At 41.5% G+C, this 27,700-nt stretch overlaps 1 protein-coding gene and 4 pseudogenes across 5 annotated transcripts in view; all 5 read left to right on the top strand.

Moving 5' to 3' along the window:
- Positions 1-448: 448 nt before the first annotated feature.
- Positions 449-3,091, top strand: LOC308481925 (protocadherin gamma-A6 pseudogene; annotated as a pseudogene). The gene has a single exon. The product of its transcript is annotated as a protocadherin gamma-A6 pseudogene (transcript).
- A 3,473-nt stretch (positions 3,092-6,564) lies between these two features.
- Positions 6,565-9,248, top strand: LOC308481917 (protocadherin gamma-B1 pseudogene; annotated as a pseudogene). Its single transcript has one exon. The product of its transcript is annotated as a protocadherin gamma-B1 pseudogene (transcript).
- Positions 9,249-13,841: 4,593 nt separating this feature from the next.
- On the top strand, positions 13,842-16,262 carry LOC308481844 (protocadherin gamma-A6 pseudogene; annotated as a pseudogene). The gene has a single exon. The product of its transcript is annotated as a protocadherin gamma-A6 pseudogene (transcript).
- Positions 16,263-17,191: 929 nt separating this feature from the next.
- LOC308481915 (protocadherin gamma-B1 pseudogene) lies at positions 17,192-20,846 on the top strand (annotated as a pseudogene). Its single transcript has one exon. The product of its transcript is annotated as a protocadherin gamma-B1 pseudogene (transcript).
- A 3,737-nt stretch (positions 20,847-24,583) lies between these two features.
- Positions 24,584-27,700, top strand: part of LOC308481843 (uncharacterized protein) — a 228,289-nt gene continuing 225,172 nt past the window's right edge. Inside the window, exon 1 of the mRNA XM_081014552.1 lies at positions 24,584-27,186. Within this exon, the coding sequence (XP_080870678.1) occupies positions 24,784-27,186 (2,403 nt within the window). The 5' untranslated portion in view covers positions 24,584-24,783. The remainder of the gene's footprint in view (positions 27,187-27,700) is intronic.

Genomic DNA, 27,700 nt, shown 5'->3' with positions numbered 1-27,700 from the left:
ATCTGTCCTTCCAGCGAGCACTCAGGGCTGATTTCCTGAAGAATGGATACGTTTGATCTTATTGCAGTAGGCCTTATGTAACACGTACCAAAAAATAAAAATTCAGTTTGAAGATGAACAGCCTAGAGATGTGAATGAACAAATAGGAGCTGAGAGGAGTGAAGTGCTAGATGTACTGGTGGTTTACTAGTGTTGTTTCTACATCAAGAAAAAATCTATTGAATATTCCCTTAGAAAAGCGAGCAGAAAACATTGCTGAGAAAGATCCATAACATTTATTCCAGAAATTCCAGTAATGGGGCAGGGCAGGAACCCTAAACACACTTGTCTTTCCTGCTCCTTTTCAATTTGATTACAGCAACAAAAGTCGTCACTCTTATTTATCCTTAGTGGGTAAATTCTAAGGAAAAAGAATAGTTATCCTAGCTATATCTGAAGTTTTTGCAGTTTGCACTTGATCCTCTGGGTGTCACTGTTGACCAGAACGGAGCAGAAATGTGAAATCCTGCCCAATTGAAGTTGCCTTTCCGTTAAACACAAACACAAAATATCTGCAGGAACAAGCTACTTGTCTGTGTAAAGAAGAAATGGATGTACATTTTCCTTAGAATAGAGTTGGATACAGCATCATTTGAACCAGAATCTAAGGGTCTTTAGTCTTTATCCTGCTGCAAGGATGAAAGGAATTCAGAGGCTGTGGAATTGCAGAAAGGGAATCTTCCAGTGCCTTTTCATGATGTTTTCTTGGAAGGCAGTTTCTGGGCAGATCCACTACTCCATTCCAGAAGAGATGCACAAAGGCTCTTCCGTGGGGAATATTGCAAAGGACCTGGGAATGGATGGCAAGCAACTCCCAGACCATGGACTCCGAATTGTTTCCCCTGTAGGTATGATTCAGTACTTTTCTTTGAATGCCAACAATGGCCATTTGCAGATATCTGAGAGAATAGATAGAGAGGAAATCTGCAGAGAGGCAGAGAAATGTATGTTAAAGTTTCAGGTTCTTGTTGAAAGCAAATTGAAGCTTTATGGAATTGAAGTGGAAATTACGGATATAAATGATAATGCTCCCCACTTCCCTCTATGGGAACAGGAGCTGGAAATCAATGAGGCATCTATGCCTGGATTCCAGATCCCTCTACCCAAAGCTCAAGATCCAGATTGGGGGATAAATTCCGTGCAGAGCTACCAACTCACAGGCAGTAGCAATTTTGCTTTGCATGTGCAAACAAAAGAAAATGGTGCCAGATTTGTTGAACTTGTGTTGGAAAAGTCACTGGACCGAGAGGAACAATCAGCTTACGATTTGCTTCTCACAGCTACTGATGGAGGTGATCCTATCAGGTCTGGCACATTACAAATCCACATTGTTGTTATTGATGCAAATGACAATGCACCAGTTTTCAGCCAACCTCTCTATGAAGTGAGTATCAATGAGAATATTCCCAAGTGGTCCACACTTTTGACAGTGAGAGCAACTGATATGGATGAAGGAATCAATGGAGACATTAAATACTCTTTCCAAGAAATTACAAAGCGCAACTCCCAAATGTTTCTGTTAAATTCCACAACAGGGGAAATCATCCTTATTGGGAATCTTGATTATGAGGAATCATCTTTATATGCATTTGAGATACAAGCCAAAGATGGAGGAGGCCTGAGTGACAGATCAAAAGTTGTGATATCAGTTACAGATCTGAATGACAATGCACCTCAACTATCAGTTACCTTTGCCACCAACACCATACTTGAAAGTTCACCATGCCAAACGGTAATTGCCATATTAAATGTCCAAGACCGAGATTCAGGAATCAATGGGGAAATCACATGTTCAATCCCTAAAAACCTCCCTTTCCAGCTAAAGAAGTCCATGGATAACTTTTACAGTTTGGTGACTGATGGTGCCCTTGATAGGGAACAGGTGTCAGTCTTCAATATTACTGTCACTGTTACTGACCATGGAGTCCCCCCTCTTTCTACAGTCACAGTTATCACACTTCATGTTTTAGACACAAATGACAACCCACCCCTCTTTGAAAAAACAGACTATACTTTCTATTTTGTTGAGAATAACCAAAGAGGAGCGATGGTCTCTTCCTTAAGAGCAAATGATCTTGACTGGGAAGAAAATGCCAGAATAACATATTCCATCACTGATGACCAAAGAAGTGACTCCCGCCTCTCCTCCTACCTCTCCATTAACTCTGAGACGGGGGTTATATATGCTCTGACCTCCTTTGATTATGAAGACTTTCGAGACATTCGGTTCCGTGTAAAGGCTCAGGATGGAGGTTCTCCACCACTCAGCTCCAATGTCTCAGTGACTCTCTTCATCCTGGACCAGAATGACAATGCTCCCCAAATCCTGTACCCCTCCCCTCCCACCGACGGCTCCACAGGGATAGAGCTGGCCCCTCGCTCCTCAGAGCCAGGCTACCTGGTCACTAAGGTGGTGGCCGTGGATGCGGACTCTGGCCAGAATGCCTGGCTCTCCTACCAGCTGATCAAGGCCACCGAGCCAGGGCTCTTCACTCTGGGGCTCCACACGGGAGAGATCAGGACGGCCCGCTTCTTTCTGGAGAAAGATGCTCTCAAGCAAAGCCTGGTGGTTTTAGTGAAGGACAATGGGCAGCCACCTCTCTCTGCTTCAGCCACTCTGACTGTGGTGCTGGCTGACACCATCCCTGCAATCCTCTCAGACCTGAGCAGCATCTCAGCTCCTGTAGCACCTTCGTCTGACCTCACCTTCTACCTGGTCCTTGCAGTGGCTTTTGTCTCCTGCTTGTTCCTCATCTTCCTCCTTGTGTTACTGGCCATCAAGTTGCACAGGTGGAGAAATTCTCAGCTGCTTGAGTCAGGGAGTGTGAATTTCAGTGGCGCTCCTATCTCACAGTTTGTGGGGATCGATGGAGTCCGAGCATTTCTGCACTCCTACTGCCAGGAGGTTTCTCTCACTACAGACTCTAGAAAGGCAAATTATTCCAATACTCTGAACAATAAAGAGGCTTGTGAGGCAAAGGATCCAATCCTACCTGGTGAAGATTTAAACTTGAACAATGAAGGCTTAATCGTAGTCCAGGTGAGCAAATAATTTTAGATTAACATGATTTTTTGTTTTGCTAATATCAGAATATATTTCTCGTCTGCCTCTGCTTTTTCATTATATTCACAACTATGTCAGTCTTCTTTCTATTACTTTCAGCTCCCCCTTCTTTTAGTTATTACTTTATATGTGATCCTTCTGTGAAGTATCTTCTTTCAACAAATCTTAATCTTAATGCATCAGATGATCTGTCTTTGTCTCTTACTTTGGACTGCTGGTGGAGGCTCACAGAATCTTGTGCACATCTATAAAAAAACATAGTTCACTACATATTGAAACTATCATGTAAAGGAGATAGGGAGAAGGCTAGGCTCATCCTATTTTCATGTGCAGCAGGTGAGTTCCTGATTTAATGCATTCTTAATTGTTTTAACTTAGTATGTTGTATTTGGCTTTTATTTCATATTTTTAGTACACTTCCAAATAGTGGGTGGTTTAAAAAACCTCTATCAATAAATAAGTATATAAATGTGAGCCCTCACCTGCCTTGCTACTGGTAAGTTGTAGTTATGCTGCCTCCGTGAAAACTAGGGCCAAGTATCCTATGACAAATAAGTGTTCATTCACATCTTTCAACCAATAACCTCTTTCCACTACATACCCAACTGCCCACCAGTAAGCTGATACTGAGATTCTCATTGCTACAAGACTTATTTTTTTTAAAGTAATAATGAATTTACTTAACCCTTTTATTGGCTGAGTTATTTTGGCTGTTGGTATATTTTAGCATGATGAAATGAGGAGATTTAATGGTGAGGGGACACTGGGAAGAAATTTACAAGCAATTGTATTGTAAGATTGGTTGCATAATGCTCGTTGTAATTTGCAATCTTCATCTGCTATTGAACTACAGCAGCAACACACAAACGGGGTGGGGGGGTATTTTTTATTTTAATGAGATTTCCAGTGTAAGGTAGGAGTAGAATTTTGAACCCCAGAGAAGGTGTCGTGTGTTGCCTTCTCCCTGTAATATGAATGAAAACAGCTTCAGCCGAAGGTGTGTTCTTCTAGGTAGTTCCACACTGCTACAATGGGTGCCACACTGGAAGTGTGACTGCAAGTTTATTTACTCCTCTGTCACATGACTGTAAGCTGTTTTGATTCCAGTGCTCTTTGGTGACATGTCGCTTGTATTTTTCTATTAAAAATATGCTGTCATGGTTGGAGTTGTAAACACACTACAGTGGCAAGAATTGATGCATTTGGGGGACATTTTATGAGGCATGTGGGGGTTTTTTTGTTGCTGTTCCTGTAAGGAAAACAATGAATGGTAACTAGCTGAAATTTGGGGAAGTTTTTTGTGTGACCATTTCTGACAATGTCCTAGAAGGACTATCCTGAAGTTCTACTAATGTGTGAATTGGACAATGAAAAGTATGCTGGGAGGATGCTTGGATTCCCACAAAATTGTTTGACGTTTAAGAGCAAGTGGGAATTATTTAGAGATTATTGGAACACCAGACAAAAATAGTGCTAACAGTAGTTACTTTTCATTATTGTAAATGCAAGTGGTAAATCCTCTTGATCACATTAATAAAATGCACATCTGTTTGTTTTGGGCTTTCAATGTTTTTTCTGTTACAAAAAGAAAATATTTAAAAGAATAATGCACACACGTAGAGATTTTTGTACTATGGATACAAGGCACATTGCAGATAATGTAATATATTGTACTCTTAATAGTTATTAAACATAATTTGTTTTATAAATAGTGCAACTTGTTTTAGTCCAGGTCCTAAGGGAAACCTTGTTGACTCTTTCCATACAGAATAGGAAACATATTCAACAGTAGATCTTTACCTTTCCTATTATATATATAGTGTCGGCAGCAGAGAGCAGCAGCAAGTTAATTGTTTCAGAGGGCAATGAATTTAGCCAACATTCATCTTAGGTATCTTAAGGGCACATCGTCTATGCTGGTGATGAAAGTTGCAATGAAAAGATTTTGTCCCATCCTTTCCAACATGAACGTAAGGAAAAGTGTGTTGCAGATCCTCCACTGTGAGGACTATGCATGCCATGGGTTTATTTGCATAATTCTTGCCTTCTGAAAAAGGGGGACATTTCCTTAAAGAAGGCATCATACATAAAATACTTGTCTCACATGTCCCTTCTTGTGTATGATGTAGGGGGGAAATCAGCACCGTCTCCCACTCTGTGTTGCTGATTGTTTGTATGAAGAGAACTATGCATGGTAGAACAGCAATCATCATGGGATGACAGGTGTTCCATGAGGACAGAAGTGAATACACAGTGGTATAATTGATGTGGCCAGGCTCTGCCTGGCAGGAGTCTGGCTGTGAGGAGACTTTCCATCCCACCTTGAGCAAATATCCCACAATAGTCCATCCACCAACTATAGAGAATACAGTAGTTGTTTGCTGACAGCTCAAGTAAAATCCAGCTCGTGAGCTTTCCCTGGGAAATAGTATTCTGCCTAATTTTCACCAGGTTGCTTCTTTTTAAACCACAAATTGCTGAAGAGATGTCAAGAACTGAATTTAAGACTAGAAAACAGAGAAACAGAGAGAACTGAAACTGACAGGTCTGCACTTTCCTAATACATACTTTTTATGTTCTCAGAAAAACTCTTGAGTTGTTCGGGTTGGGGATTTCAAGGAAAGCTAAAAAAAAGAAAGTAAGAACGGCTTTTGAATTGAACCAACTGGATACTACCATTTGTCTACCTATGGAAACCTTTCCAATTTAGAAGATGTAGAAAATATATATTCCTCACCCACAACTACTGCCCTCAAATTGTAGCAAAAACATATCATCTCTTCTTGACAGGAGATTACTGGATGATCACATTAAGCATCATATAAAAATATCTTGCAAAACAAATGCAGTATTGATTTCTTTTTCAAGCCCAAGGCATTGCAAAGTAGCACATGATTTAACAAAATATAACTATATTTTAAAATATTACACTGGAAGTTGCCTTTGAGCACCTCTCTAATCAGTAGTAGAGAAAGGCTCCGCCTGTTGAAGTAAACAATACAGGGCTAAATGGAAAATAAATATGAACTAGTATAAGGCCCATCCCTATTTTCCTATTCACAAATATATTTTGTTTAAATGTACTGGCTGAAAACACATCACTGTGTGGGTCAACGTAAAATTATCACAAGCTGAACCTCTGACGGGAATACATATTAAAAATTCACTTGTGATAATTTCCTAATATTATTTAGATTTTTTTAATGCACATTAAACATGGAAGAAAGAAGTTTGGAACTCTGGTCTCATTGACCCGCATACTGAAAAGAGCTCTTAATGGAGTGAATAAGTATAAGGTCTGATCAACAATCCATTGGGGGGGGGGGGTACAACTTGAAAACAATGGTAAAGGGTAAATTAAAAGCAGTTCTCTACATTAGAAATTATATACTATGTACCATTATTGAAATGGCAAATACAGTTCCCCATGTGGACTCAGAGTGTCACTGTTGGACAACGTGGGAGCAGCCATGGCTCAGCATTTCTGAGACTCTTGGAGCAGTCTCTCTCTCTCTTAACACATCAGCTGAGCAGAAAGGAAAAGCTTTTATTTTAAAAGCTGTGCAAGAAAGGAAAACTCTCAGTTTCCCAAGAATCAGCTCAAAAGAACAGTATTGGTACTATCTCACTTAAGTGTACTGGGACTCTTGCAAACTATACTGAAAGAAGGAAGAAATCAGGAAATGCAATGGATGTGATGGAAGTAAAGCAAGCAGAGAGAACAAGGGAGATCACCAAGAGGCAAGTACTGTTTTTGTTCATATTCTGGTCTGTGTTCTGCTGCCAGGTAGTGTCTGAGAAGGTTCAGTATTCGGTTCCAGAGGAAGCAGAGCAGGGCTCCTTTGTGGGGAACCTTGTTAAAGATCTGGGGTTGGATGTCAGAGAGCTGTCAAAGCGCAAGCTTGGTATTTCTTCAGAAAAACAATTCTTTGATTTGAATGAACAAAGTGGCAACCTGTATGTGAATGAGAGGATAGACCGGGAAGAGATTTGTGGTAAATCATCTACTTGTGTCCTCAAATTAGAAGTTGTGGCACACAATCCTTTGAATATTTTCCACGTAAATATTTTTATCCAGGACATCAATGATAATGCCCCACATTTCCAGAATGAAAATATTGAGCTTAAATTTAGTGAATCTACTCTGCCGGGAACTCGATTTACTCTTGGAAATGCTGAAGATGATGATATCGGAATGAACTCCCTCCAGAATTATCAGTTGAGCTCAACTCCATATTTCAAACTAGAAATTCAAGCTGGCGATGATGGTGCCAAATATGCAGAATTAATATTACAGAAACAACTGGACAGGGAAAAAGAACAGATGCATAACATGGTCCTTACAGCCATGGATGGTGGAGAACCTCCAAAAACCGGAACAGCCAAAATATTGGTAACAGTTATTGATATTAATGACAATGCCCCTGTTTTCACCCAGGCAATCTATAAAGTGAGCCTGAAGGAGAGTGCACCCAAAGGAACCTCTGTGCTTCAAGTCAAAGCATCTGACAGTGATGAAGGGTCATATGCTGAGATCACTTACACTTTCAGTGACATCCCAAAAACAGCCAAACAGAAGTTTCATCTGGATCCCAGAGACGGAACAATTACACTCATAGAAAGTGTTGATTTTGAAGAAATTCAATATTATGTGATGATAATTCAGGCAAGTGATGGAGGAGGGTTGGCGTCACATTGCAAAGTGGAGATTGAGGTTCTTGATGAGAATGACAATGCACCGGATGTGATCCTTACATCCGTGTCCAGCCCAGTTCCAGAAGATATCACATCTGGAGCTGTGATTGCTCTCATTAAAGTTCAGGACAGGGATTCTGGGGATAATGGAGAAGTCACCTGTCAACTGAAGGAACTTGTACCTTTCCAGATAGTTTCATCTTCAGATAATTATTTCAAGCTCCTCATAGATGGTGCCCTTGACAGAGAAAGGACTCCAGAGTATAATATTACAATCACAGCCACAGACAAAGGCACCCCTCCACTCTCCACACACAAATCCATATCAATACAGATCTCAGATATCAATGATAACCCACCAGCCTTTGAAAAATCTTCCTACACTGCTTACATTCCAGAGAACAACCCATCTGGAGCTTCAATTTTCCACATCAAAGCCTCTGACCCAGATCTGGATCGCAATGCCAGAATCACTTACTCCATCCTTAACAGCAACATCAAGGACCTGCCTCTCTCCTCCTATTTCTCCATTAACTCTGAGACTGGGATCATCTATGCCCAACGCTCCTTTGACTATGAGCAATTCAGAGAGTTTCAGATTCAAGTGAAGGCCCAAGATGGAGGTTCTCCACCACTCAATAGCAGTGCCACAGTGACAGTATGTGTTTTGGATCGAAATGATAACGCTCCGCAGATCCTGTACCCCTCACAATCAACCGAGGGCTCCCCTTTCTTTGAGATGGTGCCTCGGTCAGCTGAGTCGGGTTATCTGGTGACGAAGGTGGTGGCTGTGGACTCCGATTCGGGACACAATGCCTGGCTCTCCTTCCATCTCCTGCAGGCCACAGAGCCCTCACTCTTCAGCATTGGCTCCCACACAGGAGAGGTGCAAACAGTCCGAGCATTACTTGAGAGAGATGCAGTGAAGCAGAGGCTGGTCATCCTGGTGAAGGACAATGGGCATCCTCCTCTCTCAGCCACCACAACTTTGAGCCTGGTGTTTGCTGAGAACTTCCAGGAGGCTCTTCCAGAAATGAACTCCCAACCAAATGACTCAGAGTATCAGTCTGATCTACAGTTTTATTTGGTATTGGCCTTGACCTTGGTGTCCTTCCTGTTCCTGGTGACGGTGATTCTGACCATTCTGATGAAGCTTCGAAGGTCAAGGAGTCCCACTTTCCTTCAGTGCTTTATTCCTGACCCCCATTCAAAGGCTGGTGCCATATTCCCACCCAATTATGAGGACGGAACTTTGCCTTATTCCTACCAGGTCTGTCTGTCCTCTGAATCCAGGAGGAATGAGTTGACATTCCTGCAGCCCACTGTCCAAATAGCAGAGAACATCCTTTGCAATGGCAACCCTGACATTTCCTTGATGGTCAGTGGAGGCAATTTAATTTCTGAAAAGGAAAATGACAGCACGGTGAGTTATATTTCATGTTCCTTATAGGGAATTTGGTGTTGTCACTTGTTTGAGAGTTTATTTGTAAAGAGTGGATGTTATCAAACTGGCACTCCAGACAATTCATGCCATGTCACCAGGGAAGTAGGTATGGGGTAGTACTGAGCTGCTACTGCTGCAGATCAAGCTAATGGAATGGGCCTTCTAGCAGTTGTTGAAGGGCAAAATTGCAAGTTGGGGGGAGCCTCAGTTAGAATTATGCAGATGCACATTTGCATGCTGACTTACGGTGAGAATCTCGGACCACAGGATGGCATAGCATGTTTGAGTGGAGACAGTGCTTATCCTTCCTTCCTTCCTTCCTTCCTTCCTTCCTTCCTTCCTTCCTTCATAGTAAGACTAAGATTGAATATGTAGCTATTTTAATGTTCTGTCTTAAAAACCCCCAGAAAAACAGACATCAAAAAATATTACAGTGTATATTCTTCAAGAAGTTTGAAAATTTTCTATTTATTGGCCAACTTCTCCTTATTATTAAACTAAATATTAGGGAGTTTGTGGGGAGTTTTTTATGTGTCGTGGGGAAGGAAATAGCGGGTTGAACATCTTTTGTTGACAGTCTGCCAGCAGGGATAATTACATGGTGATTGATGATAGCCAGACATAAGTCTTGGTTCCCATATTCATTTTGGAAAAAAGAGTGAACAAGAGATTAATCTCTGGTGCTTTGAAAAAGCTGTTTTCTGTGTTCAAGAGACCAAGAAGCAGTCAGCTCCTAGGAACTTGGATGGGGGTTAAGCAACTTGAGAGCTGAGGAATTTACATCTTGCGCCAAAGCCATGAAAGAGCCGTGATGGGTATGGGATCTGCAAAAGCCTCCCTTTCTTAATTATTTTTGGGACAGTTATAATTTATAACCGAGGGAGATTTGTCCATCAGCTGGTGATAATTTACATTCAATGTGTGAGCTGCTTTTTGGCTTCAAGAAGAAGGGAAGGGAAATTGAACATTAAAGGGTTGAAGGCAGAACAAAATGCCTATTTTGTGGTTTGAGATAAGAAAGTTTTATACGAACAATGGAGATCTGTGTTTTTGTATTTTTCAGATTGAGCATATATAAATGTTCTACATTGTTAAACTGTTATATTATTAAAAATGAATAAAAATAATATTTAAAAATGACAACCATAATTTAAAGCACACAGAAAGTTTAAATCACAGCAGAATAGATTAAAACAAATTAAAACTCATACACAGTTGGGTCTGATTGGAAAAGCACAGTGTATGTTATGGTGAAGCATTGATGGAAGCTGTCAGTTGTAAAACACTCCTCAGGTCCTGTGACTGGTTATTCCTGGTTGCAGAATGAATAGAGCTCATGCACAGCCTTTGTTTGATCAATGAGTGGAGCAAGCAGTCTGTCTCTCATGGAATCATAGAGTTGCAAGGGACCCAAGGGTCATCTGGTCCAACCCCCTGCAATGCAGGAATCTCAGCTAGAGCATCCATGGCAGATGGCCATCCAACCTCTGCTAAAAAAAACCTCCAAGGAAGGAGAGTCCACAACTTCCCAAAGGAGACTGTCCCAATATATCACAAAAGATTAATGAAGCACTCCTAAATTCTCCAACATGTTACCTCATCCTTTCTAAAACAACTTAGCACAAGATTGTTCAAGATCATGCTTGTTCTCATATCAATTCATCTGTTCACCAAGATCTTCAGTGGAGGCATTCCTGGTGGTCTCATTACCTGTATCAGTACATACTCTGGAATCATGAGGATGGCATTCTCTGTGGTGGAACAGTCTGCCCTTTTGAATTCAATAGTAATGTACAGTGCAGTGTTTTCATCAACATTTAAAGACGTATCTATGTGACCAAGTATTTGCTGGCCATTGGTGTTCAACTCCACTAAGTTGCTGACAACAGTATTATATACTGTACTTTATTATGCGTATTATTGCATTGAACTGGTGCTTATATGGTCTTAAATTAATATTATACACAACCTAGATACTCTTTGAGTGTGGGACAGGGACTATATAATTATTTTAAATAAATAAATAAATAAATAAAATGCATCAATCCCCCATCTCCAAAAGCATATACTAGAAAGACAAAACACAGGCAATGAGCAATAGGGAAAAACAGTGGTCCCTGTACTGACCTATATACCGACCCAAATATGTGTGCATCATGAACCCAAAATCTCCTTCCCCCTTTGCTTAACAGTCAGAACAGCTAAGAGCATTTGCAATGTATGATTAGAAATTATGACCAGTTGGAACAGTTGTGGCCAACAGTATGGATGTAGGTGAGTGTGCATGTGGCTAGTATTTCTACCCTATACCATCTCCAGTCATGCTTCCATGCTGTAGTAACATAGGTGACAAATGTCTATTGAGTCATAAGACTAATTTTTAAAGAAACTTTTATGGCATTGCTTAGTGGACTGGATGCTTGATTTTCTGTCTTCTGGGGGAAAGCATTCAGCAAATTCAGTATAGCAGTTTTAGGAGTCCTGCTGATTTTGTAGAACAAGAAGCAGAAGAGCATCAAGATCTCCAAGAAAGATGACTGAGAACCATCTACCCCTGCTTGTCATACATGAGCGCATAAACTGCCATTGAAAGTTATCCTCCTACAGTAGTGACATGCATGGTGGTGGGCAGCTGGTAAATTCACCCCCCACCCCCACGCACAGTTGCCTACCTGGATGGGGCAGCAGTGAGGCTGGAGTCATGTGCTTTTAACTGTGGGAACATCTAGCATGGCTGCTGGTGCACCTGCCCAGCCCCAACCACACAGTTGTGTCAGCCCAGCCCTGACCAGGTAAGTCCCAGCAACAACACTAGTGTTGGAGGGTCACTCCACAGCTCCACCCCATTGCATGTGCCACCAATCTCTTCCTGCTTCTTTTTATCTCTGTAATGTGAAGTGGTGTGGTAATAATAATTGGCTTTAATAGCATTCGTCTTGGCTTTATTTTCTTCTAGGCACAATGTGAGCAATAAATTAAGGAGGACATGGCCTTCTTTGCACTTTACAGTCATACTTGGTTTTTATAGAGCACTTTGGTGCAGAAAATGGTTGATATACATTCCCTTGTAACTCTTCAATAACCCAGAAAGATAGATCAGCATTATTTTCCTCATGTTGTGGATGAGATGGAGAGAGGATGCATTTAGATGTGGCAAGTATTGCATTAGTTTTCCTGACTAGAACGCTAGTGCTTCTATTCTGTTTTCCAGTGATCCTTTCACACTGCAGTACCAGTTGTGTTATGTGTTTATTTTTGACCAATATATCAGCATATCAATATATGAGCAATATATCGTGTTCCACTAAATTTCATTCACACCAGTGTGTGTGGTGTGATGCAACAATGAACATCATTGGATAACAATGCCACTATTCCACTCATAGCTGTGCATGTATTCATTCCTCCATGTATACGGCCCCAAATTTCATCACTTTACTCCTGCTATTTTCCGGTTTAAGGGAGCAGCAAATGGATTTTTTCTGCTATTAAATAACATGGAAATGAAGTGGCTTTCATGCCATGTGAAAACTTGAATATGATGCAGAAATTAATAGTTAGGGAAACATCAGGAAAATGGAGGAAACTGCTGTGTGAACTCAACCAGAGAGAGAGGAGGAAGGGAGTCTTGCCCAAGGACAACTAATGAGCTCATGGTTGAAGTTTGATTTGAACTGGGGCATTCATGATGTGCATCTCCTACCCAGTACAGCCTTATTTGAACAATCTCCTCAAGTGTAAGCAAAGAAAACATGATGGTGCAAAATTCTAAATCATGTGTGGGGCCCCTACAAGTAGAGTAAGCTCCCCACCTCACACCTTGGTCCTCAAATTCATGGAGGGATCTAGATTGTGTACAGATGAAATGCTGGACAGGAAAGAACTAAGAAGCACTCCATATTTCTCCTCGGGTGTTTGCTCATGTACGGACAGTGTATGCCCAAGTAGGGCTTATGTAACACGTTCCTAAAAATAAAAATTCAATTTGAAGATGAACAGCCTAGAGATGTGAATTTACAAATAGGAGCTGAGAGGAGTGAAGTGCCAGAGGTAACAAGGATGTACTGTGGTTTACTAGTGTTGTTTCTCCATCAAGAAAAAATCTATTGAATATTTCCTTAGAAAAGCCAGCCGAAAACATTGCTGAGAAAGATCCATAACATTTATTCCAGAATTTCCAGTAATGGGGTAGGGCAGGAACCCTAAACACACTTGTCTTTCCTGCTCCTTTTCAATTTGATTACAGCAACAAAAGTTGTCACTCTTATTTATCCTTAGTGGGTAAATTCTAAGGGAAAAGAATAAAGTTATCCTAGCTATAGCTGCAGTAGTACAGTGAAATGGTGTTTATTTAATTTTCAAAAGTGAAGTTTTTGCAGTTTGGGCTTGATCCTCTGGGTGTCACTGTTCACCAGAATGGAGGAGAAATGAGAAATCCTGCCCAATTGAAGTTGCCTTTCCGTTAAACATAAGCACAAAATATCTGAAGGAACAAGCTGCTTGTCAGTGTAAAGAAGAAATGGAAGTGCATTTTTCTTAAAAAAATTGGATACAGCATCATTTGAACCAGAACATAAGAGCCTTTCACCTGCTGCAAGGATGGAAGGAACTCAGAGGCTGTGGAATTGCAGAAAGGGAATCTTCCAGTGCCTTTTCATGATGTTTTCTTGGAAGGCAGTTTCTGGGCAGATCCACTACTCCATTCCAGAAGAGTTGCACAAAGGCTCTTCCGTGGGGAATGTTGCAAAGGACCTGGGAATGGATGGCAAGCAGCTCCCAGACCATGGACTCCGCATTGTTTACCCTGTAGGTATGATTCAGTACTTTTCTTTGAATGCCAACAATGGCCATTTGCAAATATCTGAGAGAATAGATAGAGAGAAAATCTGCAGAGAGGCAGAGAAATGTATGTTAAAGTTTCAGGTTCTTGTTGAAAGCAAACTGAAGCTTTATGGAATTGAAGTGGAAATTACAGATATAAATGATAATGCTCCCCACTTCCCTCTATGGGAACAGGAGCTGAAAATCAGTGAGGCATCTATACCTGGATTCCAGATCCCTCTACCCAAAGCTCAAGATCCAGATTGGGGGATAAATTCCGTGCAGAGCTATCAACTCACAGGCAGTAGCCATTTTGCTTTGCATGTGCAAACAGAAGAAAATGGTGCCAGACTTGTTGAACTTGTGTTGGAAAAGTCACTGGACAGAGAGGAAGAATCAGCTTACGATTTCCTTCTCACAGCTACTGATGGAGGTGATCCTATCAGGTCTGGCACATTACAAATCCACATTGTTGTTATTGATGCAAATGACAATGCACCAGTTTTCAGCCAACCTCTCTATGAAGTGAGTATCAATGAGAATATTCCCAAGTGGTCCATACTTTTGACAGTGAGAGCAACTGATATGGATGAAGGAATCAATGGAGACATTAAATACTCTTTCCAAGAAATTACAAAGCAAGACACCCAAATGTTTCTGTTAAATTCCACAACAGGTGAAATCATCCTTATTGGGAATCTTGATTATGAGGAATCATCTTTATATGCATTTGAGATACAAGCCAAAGATGGAGGAGGCCTGAGTGACAGATCAAAAGTTGTGATATCAGTTACGGATCTGAATGACAATGCACCTGAATTATCAGTTACCTTTGCCACCAACACCATACTTGAAAGCTCACCGTCCCAATCGGTAATTGCCATTTTAAATGTCCAAGACCGAGATTCAGGAATCAATGGGGAAATCACATGTTCAATCCCTAGCAACCTCCCTTTCCAGCTAAAGAAGTCCATGGATAAATTTTACAGTTTGGTGACTGATGGTGCCCTTGACAGGGAACAGGTGTCAGTCTTCAATATTACTGTCACAGTTACTGACCATGGAGTCCCCCCTCTTTCTGCAGTCACAGTTATCACACTTCATGTTTTAGACACAAATGACAACCCACCCCTCTTTGAAAAAACAGACTATACTTTCTATTTTGTTGAGAATAACCAAAGAGGAGCGATGGTCTCTTCTATAAGAGCAAATGATCTTGACTGGGAAGAAAATGCCAGAATAACATATTCCATCACTGATGACCAAAGAAGTGACTCCCGCCTCTCCTCCTACCTCTCCATTAACTCTGAGACGGGGGTTATATATGCTCTGACCTCCTTTGATTATGAAGACTTTCGAGACATTAGATTCCGTGTAAAGGCTCAGGATGGAGGTTCTCCACCACTCAGCTCCAATGTCTCAGTGACTCTCTTCATCCTGGACCAGAATGACAATGCTCCCCAAATCCTGTACCCCTCCCCTCCCACTGATGGTTCCACAGGGATAGAGCTGGCCCCTCGCTCCTCTGAGCCAGGCTACCTGGTCACTAAGGTGGTGGCCGTGGATGTGGACTCTGGCCAGAATGCCTGGCTCTCCTACCAGCTGATCAAGGCCACCGAGCCGGGGCTCTTCACTCTGGGGCTCCACACGGGAGAGATCAGGACGGCCCGCTTCTTTCTGGAGAAAGATGCTCTCAAGCAAAGCCTGGTGGTTTTAGTGAAGGACAATGGGCAGCCACCTCTCTCTGCTTCAGCCACTCTGACTGTGGTGCTGGCTGACACCATCCCTGCAATCCTCTCAGACCTTAGCAGCATCTCAGCTCCTGTAGAGCCTTCGTCAGACCTCACCTTCTACCTGGTTCTTGCAGTGGCTTTTGTCTCCTGCTTGTTCCTCATCTTCCTCCTTGTGTTACTGGCCATCAAGTTGCACAGGTGGAGAAATTCTCAGCTGCTTGAGTCAGGGAGTGTGAATTTCAGTGGGGCTCCTATCTCACAGTTTGTGGGGATTGACGGAGTCCGAGCATTTCTGCACTCCTACTGCCAGGAGGTTTCTCTCACTACAGACTCTAGAAAGGCAAATTATTCCAATACTCTGAGCAATAAAGAAGCTTGTGAAGCGAAGGATCCAATCCTACCTGGTGAAGATTTAAACTTGAACAATGAAGGCTTAATCGTAGTCCAGGTGAGCAAACAATATTAGATTAACGTAATTTTTTGTTTTCTTAATATTAGAATATATTTCCTGTCTGCCTCTGCTTTCTCATTATATTCAGAACTATGTCAGTCTTCTTTCTATTACTTTCAGCTCCCCCCTCTTTTAGTTTTTACTTTATATGTGATCCTTCTGTGAAGTATCTTCTTTCAACAAATCTTTATCTTGATGCATCAGATAATCTGTCTTTGTCTCTTACTTTGGACTGCTGGTGGAGGCTCACAGGATGTTGTGCACATCTATAAAAAAACATAGTTCACTACATATTGAAACTATCATGTTTAGGAGATGTATAGGAGAAGGCTAGGCTCATCCTATTTTCATGTGCAGTAGGTGAGTTCCTGTGAGATTGATTCTAATTTGTTTAGCTTTGAATGTTGTATTTGGATTTTATTTCATATTTTTATTACACTTCCAAATAGTGGGTGGTTTAAAAAATCTGTATCAATAAATAAGTATATAAATGCGAGCCCTCACTCGCCTTGGTGCTGATAAGTTTTAGTCATGCCGCCTCAATGAAAACCAGGGCCTAATATCCTATGACAAGTTCTTATCCCCATCTTTCCACCAATAACTTCTTTCCACTACATACCCAACTGCCCACCAATAAGCTGATACTGAGATTCTCATTGCCACAAGACTTCTTTTTTTAAGAAAAATAATAATGAATTTACTAAACTCTTTTATTGGCTGAGATATTTTGGCTGTTTGTATATTTTAGTATGATAAAATGAGAAGATTCAATGGTGAGGGGACTCTGTAAATATATTTACAAGCAATTGTATTGTAAGATTGGTTGCATAATGCTCCTTTGTAACTTGCAACCTTCATCCGCTATTGAACTACAGCAGCAACAAACAAATGGTTTGGGGGTTTGTATTTTCTACTCTATTGAGATTTCTAGTGTAAGGTAGAGGTAGAATTTTGAACCCAGGATAAGGTGTCATGTGTTGCCTTCTCTGTAAAATGAATGGAAACAGCTTCAGCGGATGGTGTGTTCTTCTAGGTAGTTCCACACTCCTACAATGGGTACATCAATGGAAATGTGAGTGCAAGTTTATTTACTCCTTTGTAATGTAACTGTAAGCTGGTTTGATTCCAGAGCTCTTTGGTGAAATTTTGCTGGCATTTTTCTATTTTAAAAAATGCTATCATTGCTGGAGTTGTAAACACCCTACAATTGCAAAAATTGATGCAGTTTATGAGGCATGTGGGGGTTTTTTGTTCCTGTAAGGAAACAATGAATGGTAACGTGCTGAAATTTGGGGGAGTTGTTTGGGTGACCATATCTGGCAATGTCCTTGAAGGACTATCCTGAAGTTCTACTAATGTGTGAATTGGACAATGCAAAGTATGCTGAGAGGATGCTTGGATTCCCACAAAATTGTTTGATATTTAAGAGAAAGTGGGAATTATTTAGGGAATACAGTATTTGAACACCAGACAAAAATAGTGCTAAAAAAAGTTGCTTTTCCTTATTGTAAATACAAGTGGCAAATCCTCTTGATAACATTAATGAAATGCACACATCACTGTGTGGGTCAACCTAAAATTATCACAAGCTGAACCTCTGACGGGAATACGTATTAAAAATTCACTTGTGATAATTTCTTAATATTGTTTAGATTTTTTTAATGCACATTAAACATGGAAGAAAGAAGTTTGGAACTCTGGTCTCATTGACCCGCATACTGAAAAAAGCTCTTTATGGAGTGAATAACTATAAGGTCTGATCAATAATCCATTGAGGGGGGTACAACTTGAAAACAATGGTAAAGGGTAAATCAAAAGCAGTTCTCTACATTAGAAATTATATACTATGTACCATTATTGAAATGGCAAATACAGTTCCCCATGTGGACTCAGAGTGTCACTGTTGGACAACGTGGGAGCAGCCATGGCTCAGCATTTCTGAGACTTTTGGAGCAGTCTTTCTCTCTCTTAACACTTCAGCTGAGCAGAAAGGAAAAGCTTTTATTTTAAAAGCTGCTCAAGAAAGGAAAGCTCTCAGTTTCCCAAGAATCAGCTCAAAAGAACGGTATTGGTACTATCTCACATTAGTGTACTGGGAGTCTTGCAAACTATACTGAAAGAAGGAAGAAATCAGGAAATGCAATGGATGTCATGGAAGTAAAGCAAGCAGAGAGAACAAGGGAGATCACCAAGAGGCAAGTACTGTTTCTGTTCATATTCTGGTCTGTGTTCTGCTGCCAGGTAGTGTCTGAGAAGGTTCAGTATTCAGTTCCAGAGGAAGCAGAGCAGGGCTCCTTTGTGGGGAACCTTGTTAAAGATCTGGGGTTGGATGTCAGAGAGCTGTCAAAGCGCAAGCTTGGTATTTCTTCAGAAAAGCAATTCTTTGATCTGAATGAACAAAATGGTAACCTGTATGTGAATGAGAGAATAGACCGGGAAGAGATTTGTGGTAAATCATCTACTTGTGTCCTCAAATTAGAAGTTGTGGCACACAATCCTTTGAATATTTTCCACGTAAATATTTTTATCCAGGACATCAATGATAATGCTCCACATTTTCAGAATGAAAATATTGAGCTTAAATTTAGTGAATCTACTCTGCCAGGAACTCGATTTGCTCTTGGAAATGCTGAAGATGATGATATCGGAATGAACTCCCTCCAGAATTATCAGCTGAGCTCAACTCCATATTTCAAACTAGAAATTAAAGCTGGCAATGATGGTGGCAAATATGCAGAATTAACATTGCAGAAACAACTGGACAGGGAAAAGGAACAGATGCACCACATGGTCCTTACAGCCATGGATGGCGGAGAACCTCCAAAAACCGGAACAGCCAAAATATTGGTAACAGTTATTGATATTAATGACAATGCCCCTGTTTTCACCCAGGCAATCTATAAAGTGAGCCTGAAGGAGAGTGCACCCAAAGGAACCTTTGTGCTTCAAGTCAAAGCATCTGACAGTGATGAAGGGTCAAATGCTGAGATCACTTATACTTTCAGTGACATCCCAAAAACAGCCAAGCAGAAGTTTCATCTGGATCCCAGAGACGGAACAGTTACACTCATAGAAAGTGTTGATTTTGAAGAAAGTCAATATTATGTGATGATAATTCAGGCAAGTGATGGAGGAGGCTTGGCGGCACATTGCAATGTGGAGATTGAGGTTCTTGATGAGAATGACAATGCTCCAGATGTGATCCTTACCTCCGTGTCCAGCCCAGTTCCAGAAGATGTCACATCTGGAGCTGTGATTGCTCTCATTAAAGTTCAGGACAGGGATTCTGGGGATAATGGAGAAGTCACCTGTCACCTGAAGGAACTTGTACCATTCCTGATAGTCTCATCTTCAGATCATTACTTCAAGCTTCTCATAGATGGTGCCCTTGACAGAGAAAGGACTCCCGAGTATAATATTACAATCATAGCCTCAGACAAAGGCACACCTCCACTCTCCACACACAAAACCATATCAATACAGATCTCAGATATCAATGATAACCCACCAGCCTTTGAAAAATCTTCCTACACTGCCTACGTTCCAGAGAACAACCCATCTGGAGCTTCAATTTTCCACGTCAAGGCCTCTGACCCAGATCTGGATCGCAATGCCAGAATCACTTACTCCATCCTTCACAGCAACATCAACGACCTGCCTCTCTCCTCCTATGTCTCCATTAACTCTGAGACTGGAATCATCTATGCCCAACGCTCCTTTGACTATGAGCAATTCAGGGAGTTTCAGATTCAAGTGAAGGCCCAAGATGGAGGTTCTCCACCACTCAATAGCAGTGCCACAGTGACAGTATGTGTTTTGGACCGAAATGATAACGCTCCGCAGATCCTGTACCCCTCACAATCAACCGAGGGCTCCACTTTCTTTGAGATGGTGCCTCGGTCAGCTGAGTCGGGTTATCTGGTGACGAAGGTGGTGGCCGTGGACTCTGATTCGGGACACAATGCCTGGCTCTCCTTCCATCTCCTGCAGGCCACAGAGCCCTCACTCTTCAGCATTGGCTCCCACACAGGAGAGGTGCAAACAGTCCGAGCATTACTTGAGAGAGATGCAGTGAAGCAGAGGCTGGTCATCCTGGTGAAGGACAATGGGCATCCTCCTCTCTCAGCCACCACAACTTTGAGCCTGGTGTTTGCTGAGAACTTCCAGGAGGCTCTTCCAGAAATGAACTCCCAACCAAATGACTCAGAGTATCAGTCTGATCTACAGTTTTATTTGGTATTGGCCTTGACCTTGGTGTCCTTTCTGTTCCTGGTGACGGTGATTCTGACCATTCTGATGAAGCTTCGAAGGTCAAGGAACCCCACTTTCCTTCAGTGCTTTATTCCTGACCCCCATTCAAAGGCTGGTGCCATATTCCCACCCAATTATGAGGACGGAACTTTGCCTTATTCCTACCAGGTCTGTCTGTCCTCTGAATCCAGGAGGAATGAGTTGACATTCCTGCAGCCCACTGTCCAAATAGCAGAGAACAGCCTTTGCAATGGCAACCCTGACATTTCCTTGATGGTCAGCGGAGGCAATTTAATTTCTGAAAAGGAAAATGACAGCACGGTGAGTTATATTTCATGTTCCTTATAGGGAATTTGGTGTTGTCACTTGTTTGAGAGTATATTTGTAAAGAGTGGATGTTATCAAACTGGCACTCCAGACAATTCATGCCATGTCACCAGGGAAGTAGGTATGGGGTAGTACTGAGCTGCTACTGCTGCAGATCAAGCTAATGGAATGGGCCTTCTAGCAGTTGTTGAAGGGCAAAATTGCAAGTTGGGGGGAGCCTCAGTTAGAATTATGCAGATGCACATTTGCATGCTGACTTAGGGTGAGAATCTCGGACCACAGGATGACATAGCATGTTTGAGTGGAGACAGTGCTTATCCTTCCTTCCTTCCTTCCTTCCTTCCTTCCTTCCTTCCTTCCTTCTTTCCTTCCTTCGTAGTATGACTAAAATTGAATATGTAGCTATTTTAATGTTCTGTCTTAAAAACCCCCAGAAAAACAGACATCAAAAAATACTACATTGTATATTCTTCAAGAAGTTTGAAAATTTTCTATTTATTGGCCAACTTCTCCTTATTTTTAAAGTAAATATTAGGAAGTTTGTGGGGAGTTTTTTATGTGTTGTGGGGAAAGAAATAGTGCATTGAGTATCTTTTGTTGGCGGTCTGCCAACAGAGATAATTACATGGTGATTGATGATAGCCAGACATAAGTCTTGGTTCCCATATTCATTTTGGAAAAAAGAGTGAACAAGAGATTAATCCCTGGTGCTTTGAAAAAGCTGTTTTCTGTGTTCAAGAGACCAAGAAGCAGTCTGATCCTAGGAACTCGGATGGGGGTTAAGTGACTTGAGCTCTCAGCTCTGAGGAATTTACATCTTGCCCCAAAGCCTTGAAAGAACTGTGATGGGTATGGGATCTGCAAAAGCCTCCCTTTCTTAATTATTTTTGGGACAGTTATAATTTATAACCGAGGGAGATTTGTCCATCAGCTGGTGATAATTTACATTCAGTGGGTGAGCTGCTTTTTGGCTTCAAGAAGAAGGGAAGGGAAATTGAACATTAAAGGGCTGAAGGCAGAACAAAAAGGCTGTTTTGTGGTTTGAGACAAGAAAGTTTTAAACGAACAATGGAGATCTGTATATTTGTATTTTTCAGATTGAGCTTATATAAATGTTCTACATTGTTAAACTCTTATATTATTAAAAATGAATATAAATAATATTTAAAAATACAACCATAATTTAAAGCACACAGAAAGTTTAAAACACAACAGAATAGATTAAAACAAATTAAAACTCATACACAGTTGGGTCTGATTGGAAAAGCCCAATGTATGTTATGGTGAAGCATTGATGGAAGCTGTCAGTTGTAAAACACTCCTCAGGTCCTGTGACTGGTTATTCCTGGTTGCAGAATGAATAGAGCTCATGCACAACCTTTGTTTGATGAATGAGTGGGGCAAGTTATCTGTCTCTCATGGAATCATAGAGTTGCAAGGGACCCAAGGGTCATCTGGTCCAACCCCCTGCAATGCAGGAATCTCAGCTAGAGCATCCATGGCAGATGGCCATCCAACCTCTGCTAAAAAAAACCTCCAAGGAAGGAGAGTCCACAACTTCCCAAAGGAGACTGTCCCAATATATCACAAAAGATTAATGAAGCACTCCTAAATTCTCCAACATGTTACCTCATCCTTTCTAAAACAACTTAGCACAAGATTGTTCAAGATAATCATAGAATCATAGAATCATAGAGTTGGAAGAGACCACAAGGGCCATCGAGTCCAACTCCCTGCCAAGCAGGAAACACCATCAGAGCACTCCTGACATATGGTTGTCAAGCCTCTGCTTAAAGACCTCCAAAGAAGGAGACTCCTCCACACATGATATGATTGTTCCCATATCATTTCATCTGTTCACCAAGATCTTCAGTGGAGATATTCCTGGTGGTCTCATTACCTGCATCAGTACATGTTCTGGCAACCATGAGGATGGCATTCTCTGTAGCGGAACAGTCTGCCCTTTTGAATTCAATAGTAATGTACAGTGCAGTGTTTTCATCAACATTTAAAGACGTATCTATGTGACCAAGTATTTGCTGGCCATTGGTGTTCAACTCCACTAAATTGCTGACAACAGTATTATATACTGTACTTTATTATGCATTTTATTGCATTGAACTGGTGCTTATATGTGATATTATACACAACCTAGATATTCTTTGAGTGTGGGACAGGGACTATATAATTATTTTAAATAAATTTAAAAATTCCCCACCTCCAAAAACCATATACTAGAAAGACAAAACACAGGCAATGAGCAATAGGGAAAAACAGTGGTCCCTGTATTGACTTATATGCTGACCCAAATATGTCTGCATCATGAACCCAAAATCTCCTTCCCCCTTTGCTTAACAGTCAGAACAGCTAAGAGCATTTGCAATGTATGATTAGAAATTATGACCAGTTGGAAGAGTTGTGGTCATCAGTATGTATGTAGGTGAGTGTGCATGAGGCTAGTATTTCTACCTATACCATCGCCAGTCATGCTTCCATGCTGTAGTAACATAGGTGACAAATGATTATTGAGTCATAACATTGTTAGATGCCCTCTCACCTCTTTGGCTGGGAATGCTTTCCCATGGAAAGACAATCTTTCAAGGACATACAAGCTGCACACCCCTGTATTTGCTGCTTCATATACATTCATGCTGGATCATGCCTAATGTGTCAAAAAGTTTGTTGCCAGTGCATATTCTGTAGTGAGAGATGAAGACTAATTTTGAAAGAAACTTTTATGGCATTGCTTGGTGGATCGGATGCTTGATTTTCTGTCTTCTGGGGGAAAGCATTGAGCAAATTCAGTATAGCAGTTTTAGTAGTCCTGCTGATTATGTGCAACAAGAAGCAGAAGAGCATCAAGGTCTCCAAGAAAGATGACTGAAAACCATCTACCTCTACTGTTTAACAGGTCATCACATGCTAGTTTTTAATAATGCTTGTTCTGAGCTTGACAACTGATTGTCACACATAAGCTCATAAGCTGCCATTGAAAGTTACCCACCTGCAGTAGTGACATGCATGGTGATGGACAGCTGGTGAATTCACTCCACCCCCTTACACTGTTGCCTACCTGGATGGGGCAGCAGTGAGGCTGGAGTCATGTGCTTTTAACTGTGGGAACATATAGCACGGCTGCTGGTGCACCTGCACAGCCCCAACCACACAGTTGTGTCAGCCCAGCCCTGACCAGGTAAGTCCCAGCAACAACACTAGTGTTGGAGGGTGGCTCCACAGCTCCACCCCATTGCATGTGCCACCAATCTCTTCCTGCTTCTTTTTATCTCTGTAATGTGAAGTGGTGTAGTAATAATAATTGGCTTTAATAGCATTCGTCTTGGCTTTATTTTCTTCTAGGCACAATGTGAGCAATAAATTAAGGAGAGGAGTGAAGTGCCAGAGGTAGTAAAGATGTACTGGTGGTTTACTAGTGGTGTTTCTCCATCAAGAAAAAAAATCTATTGAATATTTCCTTAGAAAAGCCAGCCGAAAACATTGCTGAGAAAGATCCATAACATTTATTCCAGAATTTCCAGTAATGGGGTAGGGCAGGAACCCTAAACACCCTTGTCTTTTCTCCTGCTTTTCAATTACAGCAACAAAAGTCCTCACTCTTATTTAGCCTGACTGGGTAAATTCTAAGGGAAAAGAGTAAAGTTATCCTAGCTATAGCTGCAAATAATAGCAGTAGTACAGTGAAATGGTGTTTATTTAATTTTCAAAAGTGGTTTTTGCAGTTTGGGCTTGATCCTCTGGGTGTCACTGTTCACCAGAATGGAGGAGAAATGAGAAATCCTGCCCAGTCGAAGTTGCCTTTCCGTTAAACACAAGCACAAAATATCTGAAGGAACAAGCTGCTTGTCAGTGTAAAGAAGAAGCAGAAGTGCATTTTTCTTTAAAAAAATTGGATACAGCATCATTTGAACCAGAACATAAGAGCCTTTAACCTGCTGCAAGCATGGAAGGAACTCAGAGGCTGTGGAATTGCAGAAAGGGAATCTTCCAGTGCCTTTTCATGATGTTTTCTTGGAAGGCAGTTTCTGGGCAGATCCACTACTCCATTCCAGAAGAGTTGCACAAAGGCTCTTCCGTGGGGAATGTTGCAAAGGACCTGGGAATGGATGGCAAGCAGCTCCCAGACCATGGACTCCGCATTGTTTACCCTGTAGGTATGATTCAGTACTTTTCTTTGAATGCCAACAATGGCCATTTGCAAATATCTGAGAGAATAGATAGAGAGGAAATTTGTGGAGAGGCAGAGAAATGTATGTTGAAGTTTCAGGTTCTTGTTGAAAGCAAATTGAAGCTTTATGGAATTGAAGTGGAAATTACGGATATAAATGATAATGCTCCCCACTTCCCTCTATGGGAACAGGAGCTGGAAATCAATGAGGCATCTATGCCTGGATTCCAGATCCCTCTACCCAAAGCTCAAGATCCAGATTGGGGGATAAATTCAGTGCAGAGCTATCAACTCACAGGCAGCAGCCATTTTTCTTTGCATGTGCAAACAGAAGAAAATGGTGTCAGACTTGCTGAACTTGTGTTGGAAAAATCACTGGACAGAGAGGAACAATCAGCTTACGATTTGCTCCTCATAGCTACTGATGGAGGTGATCCCATCAGATCTGGCACATTAGAAATCCGCATTGTTGTTATTGATGCAAATGACAATGCACCAGTTTTCAGCCAACCTCTCTATGAAGTGAGTGTCAATGAGAATATCCCCAAGTGGTCCACAGTTTTGACAGCGAGAGCCACTGATATGGATGAAGGAATCAATGGAGACATTAGATACTCTTTCCAACAAATCACAAAGAAGGACTCCCAAATGTTTCTGTTAAATTCCACAACTGGTGAAATCATCCTTATTGGGAATCTTGATTATGAGGAATCATCTTTATATGCATTTGAGATACAAGCCAAAGATGGAGGAGGCCTGAGTGACAGATCAAAAGTTGTGATATCAATTACGGATCTGAATGACAATGCACCCGAATTATCAGTTAACTTTGCCACCAACACCATACTTGAAAGTTCACCATCCCAAACGGTAATTGCCATATTAAATGTCCAAGACAGAGATTCAGGAATCAATGGGGAAATCACATGTTCAATCCCTAGCAACCTCCCTTTCCAGCTAAAGAAGTCCATGGATAACTTTTACAGTTTGGTGACTGATGGTGCCCTTGACAGGGAACAGGTGTCAGTCTTCAATATTACTGTCACTGTTACTGACCATGGAGTCCCCCCTCTTTCTGCAGTCACAGTTATCACACTTCATGTTTTAGACACAAATGACAACCCACCCCTCTTTGAAAAAACAGACTATACTTTCTATTTTGTTGAGAATAACCAAAGAGGAGCCATGGTCTCTTCCTTAAGAGCAAATGATCTTGACTGGGAAGAAAATGCCAGAATAACATATTCCATCACTGATGACCAAAGAAGTGACTCCCGCCTCTCCTCCTACCTCTCCATTAACTCTGAGACGGGGGTTATATATGCTCTGACCTCCTTTGATTATGAAGACTTTCGAGACATTCGGTTCCGTGTAAAGGCTCAGGATGGAGGTTCTCCACCACTCAGCTCCAACGTCTCAGTGACTCTCTTCATCCTGGACCAGAATGACAATGCTCCCCAAATCCTGTACCCCTCCCCTCCCACCGACGGCTCCACAGGGATAGAGCTGGCCCCTCGCTCCTCTGAGCCAGGCTACCTGGTCACTAAGGTGGTGGCCGTGGATGCGGACTCTGGCCAGAATGCCTGGCTCTCCTACCAGCTGATCAAGGCCACCGAGCCAGGGCTCTTCACTCTGGGGCTCCACACGGGAGAGATCAGGACGGCCCGCTTCTTTCTGGAGAAAGATGCCCTCAAGCAAAGCCTGGTGGTTTTAGTGAAGGACAATGGGCAGCCACCTCTCTCTGCTTCAGCCACTCTGACTGTGGTGCTGGCTGACACCATCCCTGCAATCCTCTCAGACCTTAGCAGCATCTCAGCTCCTGTAGAGCCTCCGTCTGACCTCACCTTCTACCTGGTCCTTGCAGTGGCTTTTGTCTCCTGCTTGTTCCTCATCTTCCTCCTTGTGTTACTGGCCATCAAGTTGCACAGGTGGAGAAATTCTCAGCTGCTTGAGTCGGGGAGTGTGAATTTCAGTGGGGCTCCTATCTCACAGTTTGTGGGGATCGATGGAGTCCGAGCATTTCTGCACTCCTACTGCCAGGAGGTTTCTCTCACTACAGACTCTAGAAAGGCAAATTATTCCAATACTCTGAGCAATAAAGAGGCTTGTGAGGCAAAGGATCCAATCCTACCTGGTGAAGATTTAAACTTGAACAATGAAGGCTTAATCATAGTCCAGGTGAGCAAATAATTTTAGATTAACATGATTTTTTGTTTGCTAATATCAGAATATATTTCTCGTCTGCCTCTGCTTTTTCATTATATTCACAACTATGTCAGTCTTCTTTCTATTACTTTCAGTTCCCCCTTCTTTTAGTTATTACTTTATATGTGATCCTTCTGTGAAGTATCTTCTTTCAACAAATCTTTATCTTAATGCATCAGATGATCTGTCTTTGTCTCTTACTTTGGACTGCTGGTGGAGGCTCACAGAATCTTGTGCACATCTATAAAAAAACATAGTTCACTACATATTGAAACTATCATGTAAAGGAGATAGGGAGAAGGCTAGGCTCATCCTATTTTCATGTGAGTTCCTGATTTAATGCATTCTTAATTGTTTTAACTTAGTATGTTGTATTTGGCTTTTATTTCATATTTTTAGTACACTTCCAAATAGTGGGTGGTTTAAAAAACCTCTATCAATAAATAAGTATATAAATGTGAGCCCTCACCTGCCTTGCTACTGGTAA

Source organism: Podarcis pityusensis (assembly GCF_964106645.2).
Source record: "Podarcis pityusensis genome assembly, chromosome: 7".
Lineage (NCBI taxonomy): Eukaryota > Metazoa > Chordata > Lepidosauria > Squamata > Lacertidae > Podarcis > Podarcis pityusensis.
The sequence above is the reverse complement of the archived record's forward strand: the minus strand, read 5'-3'. Positions and strand labels throughout refer to the sequence as shown.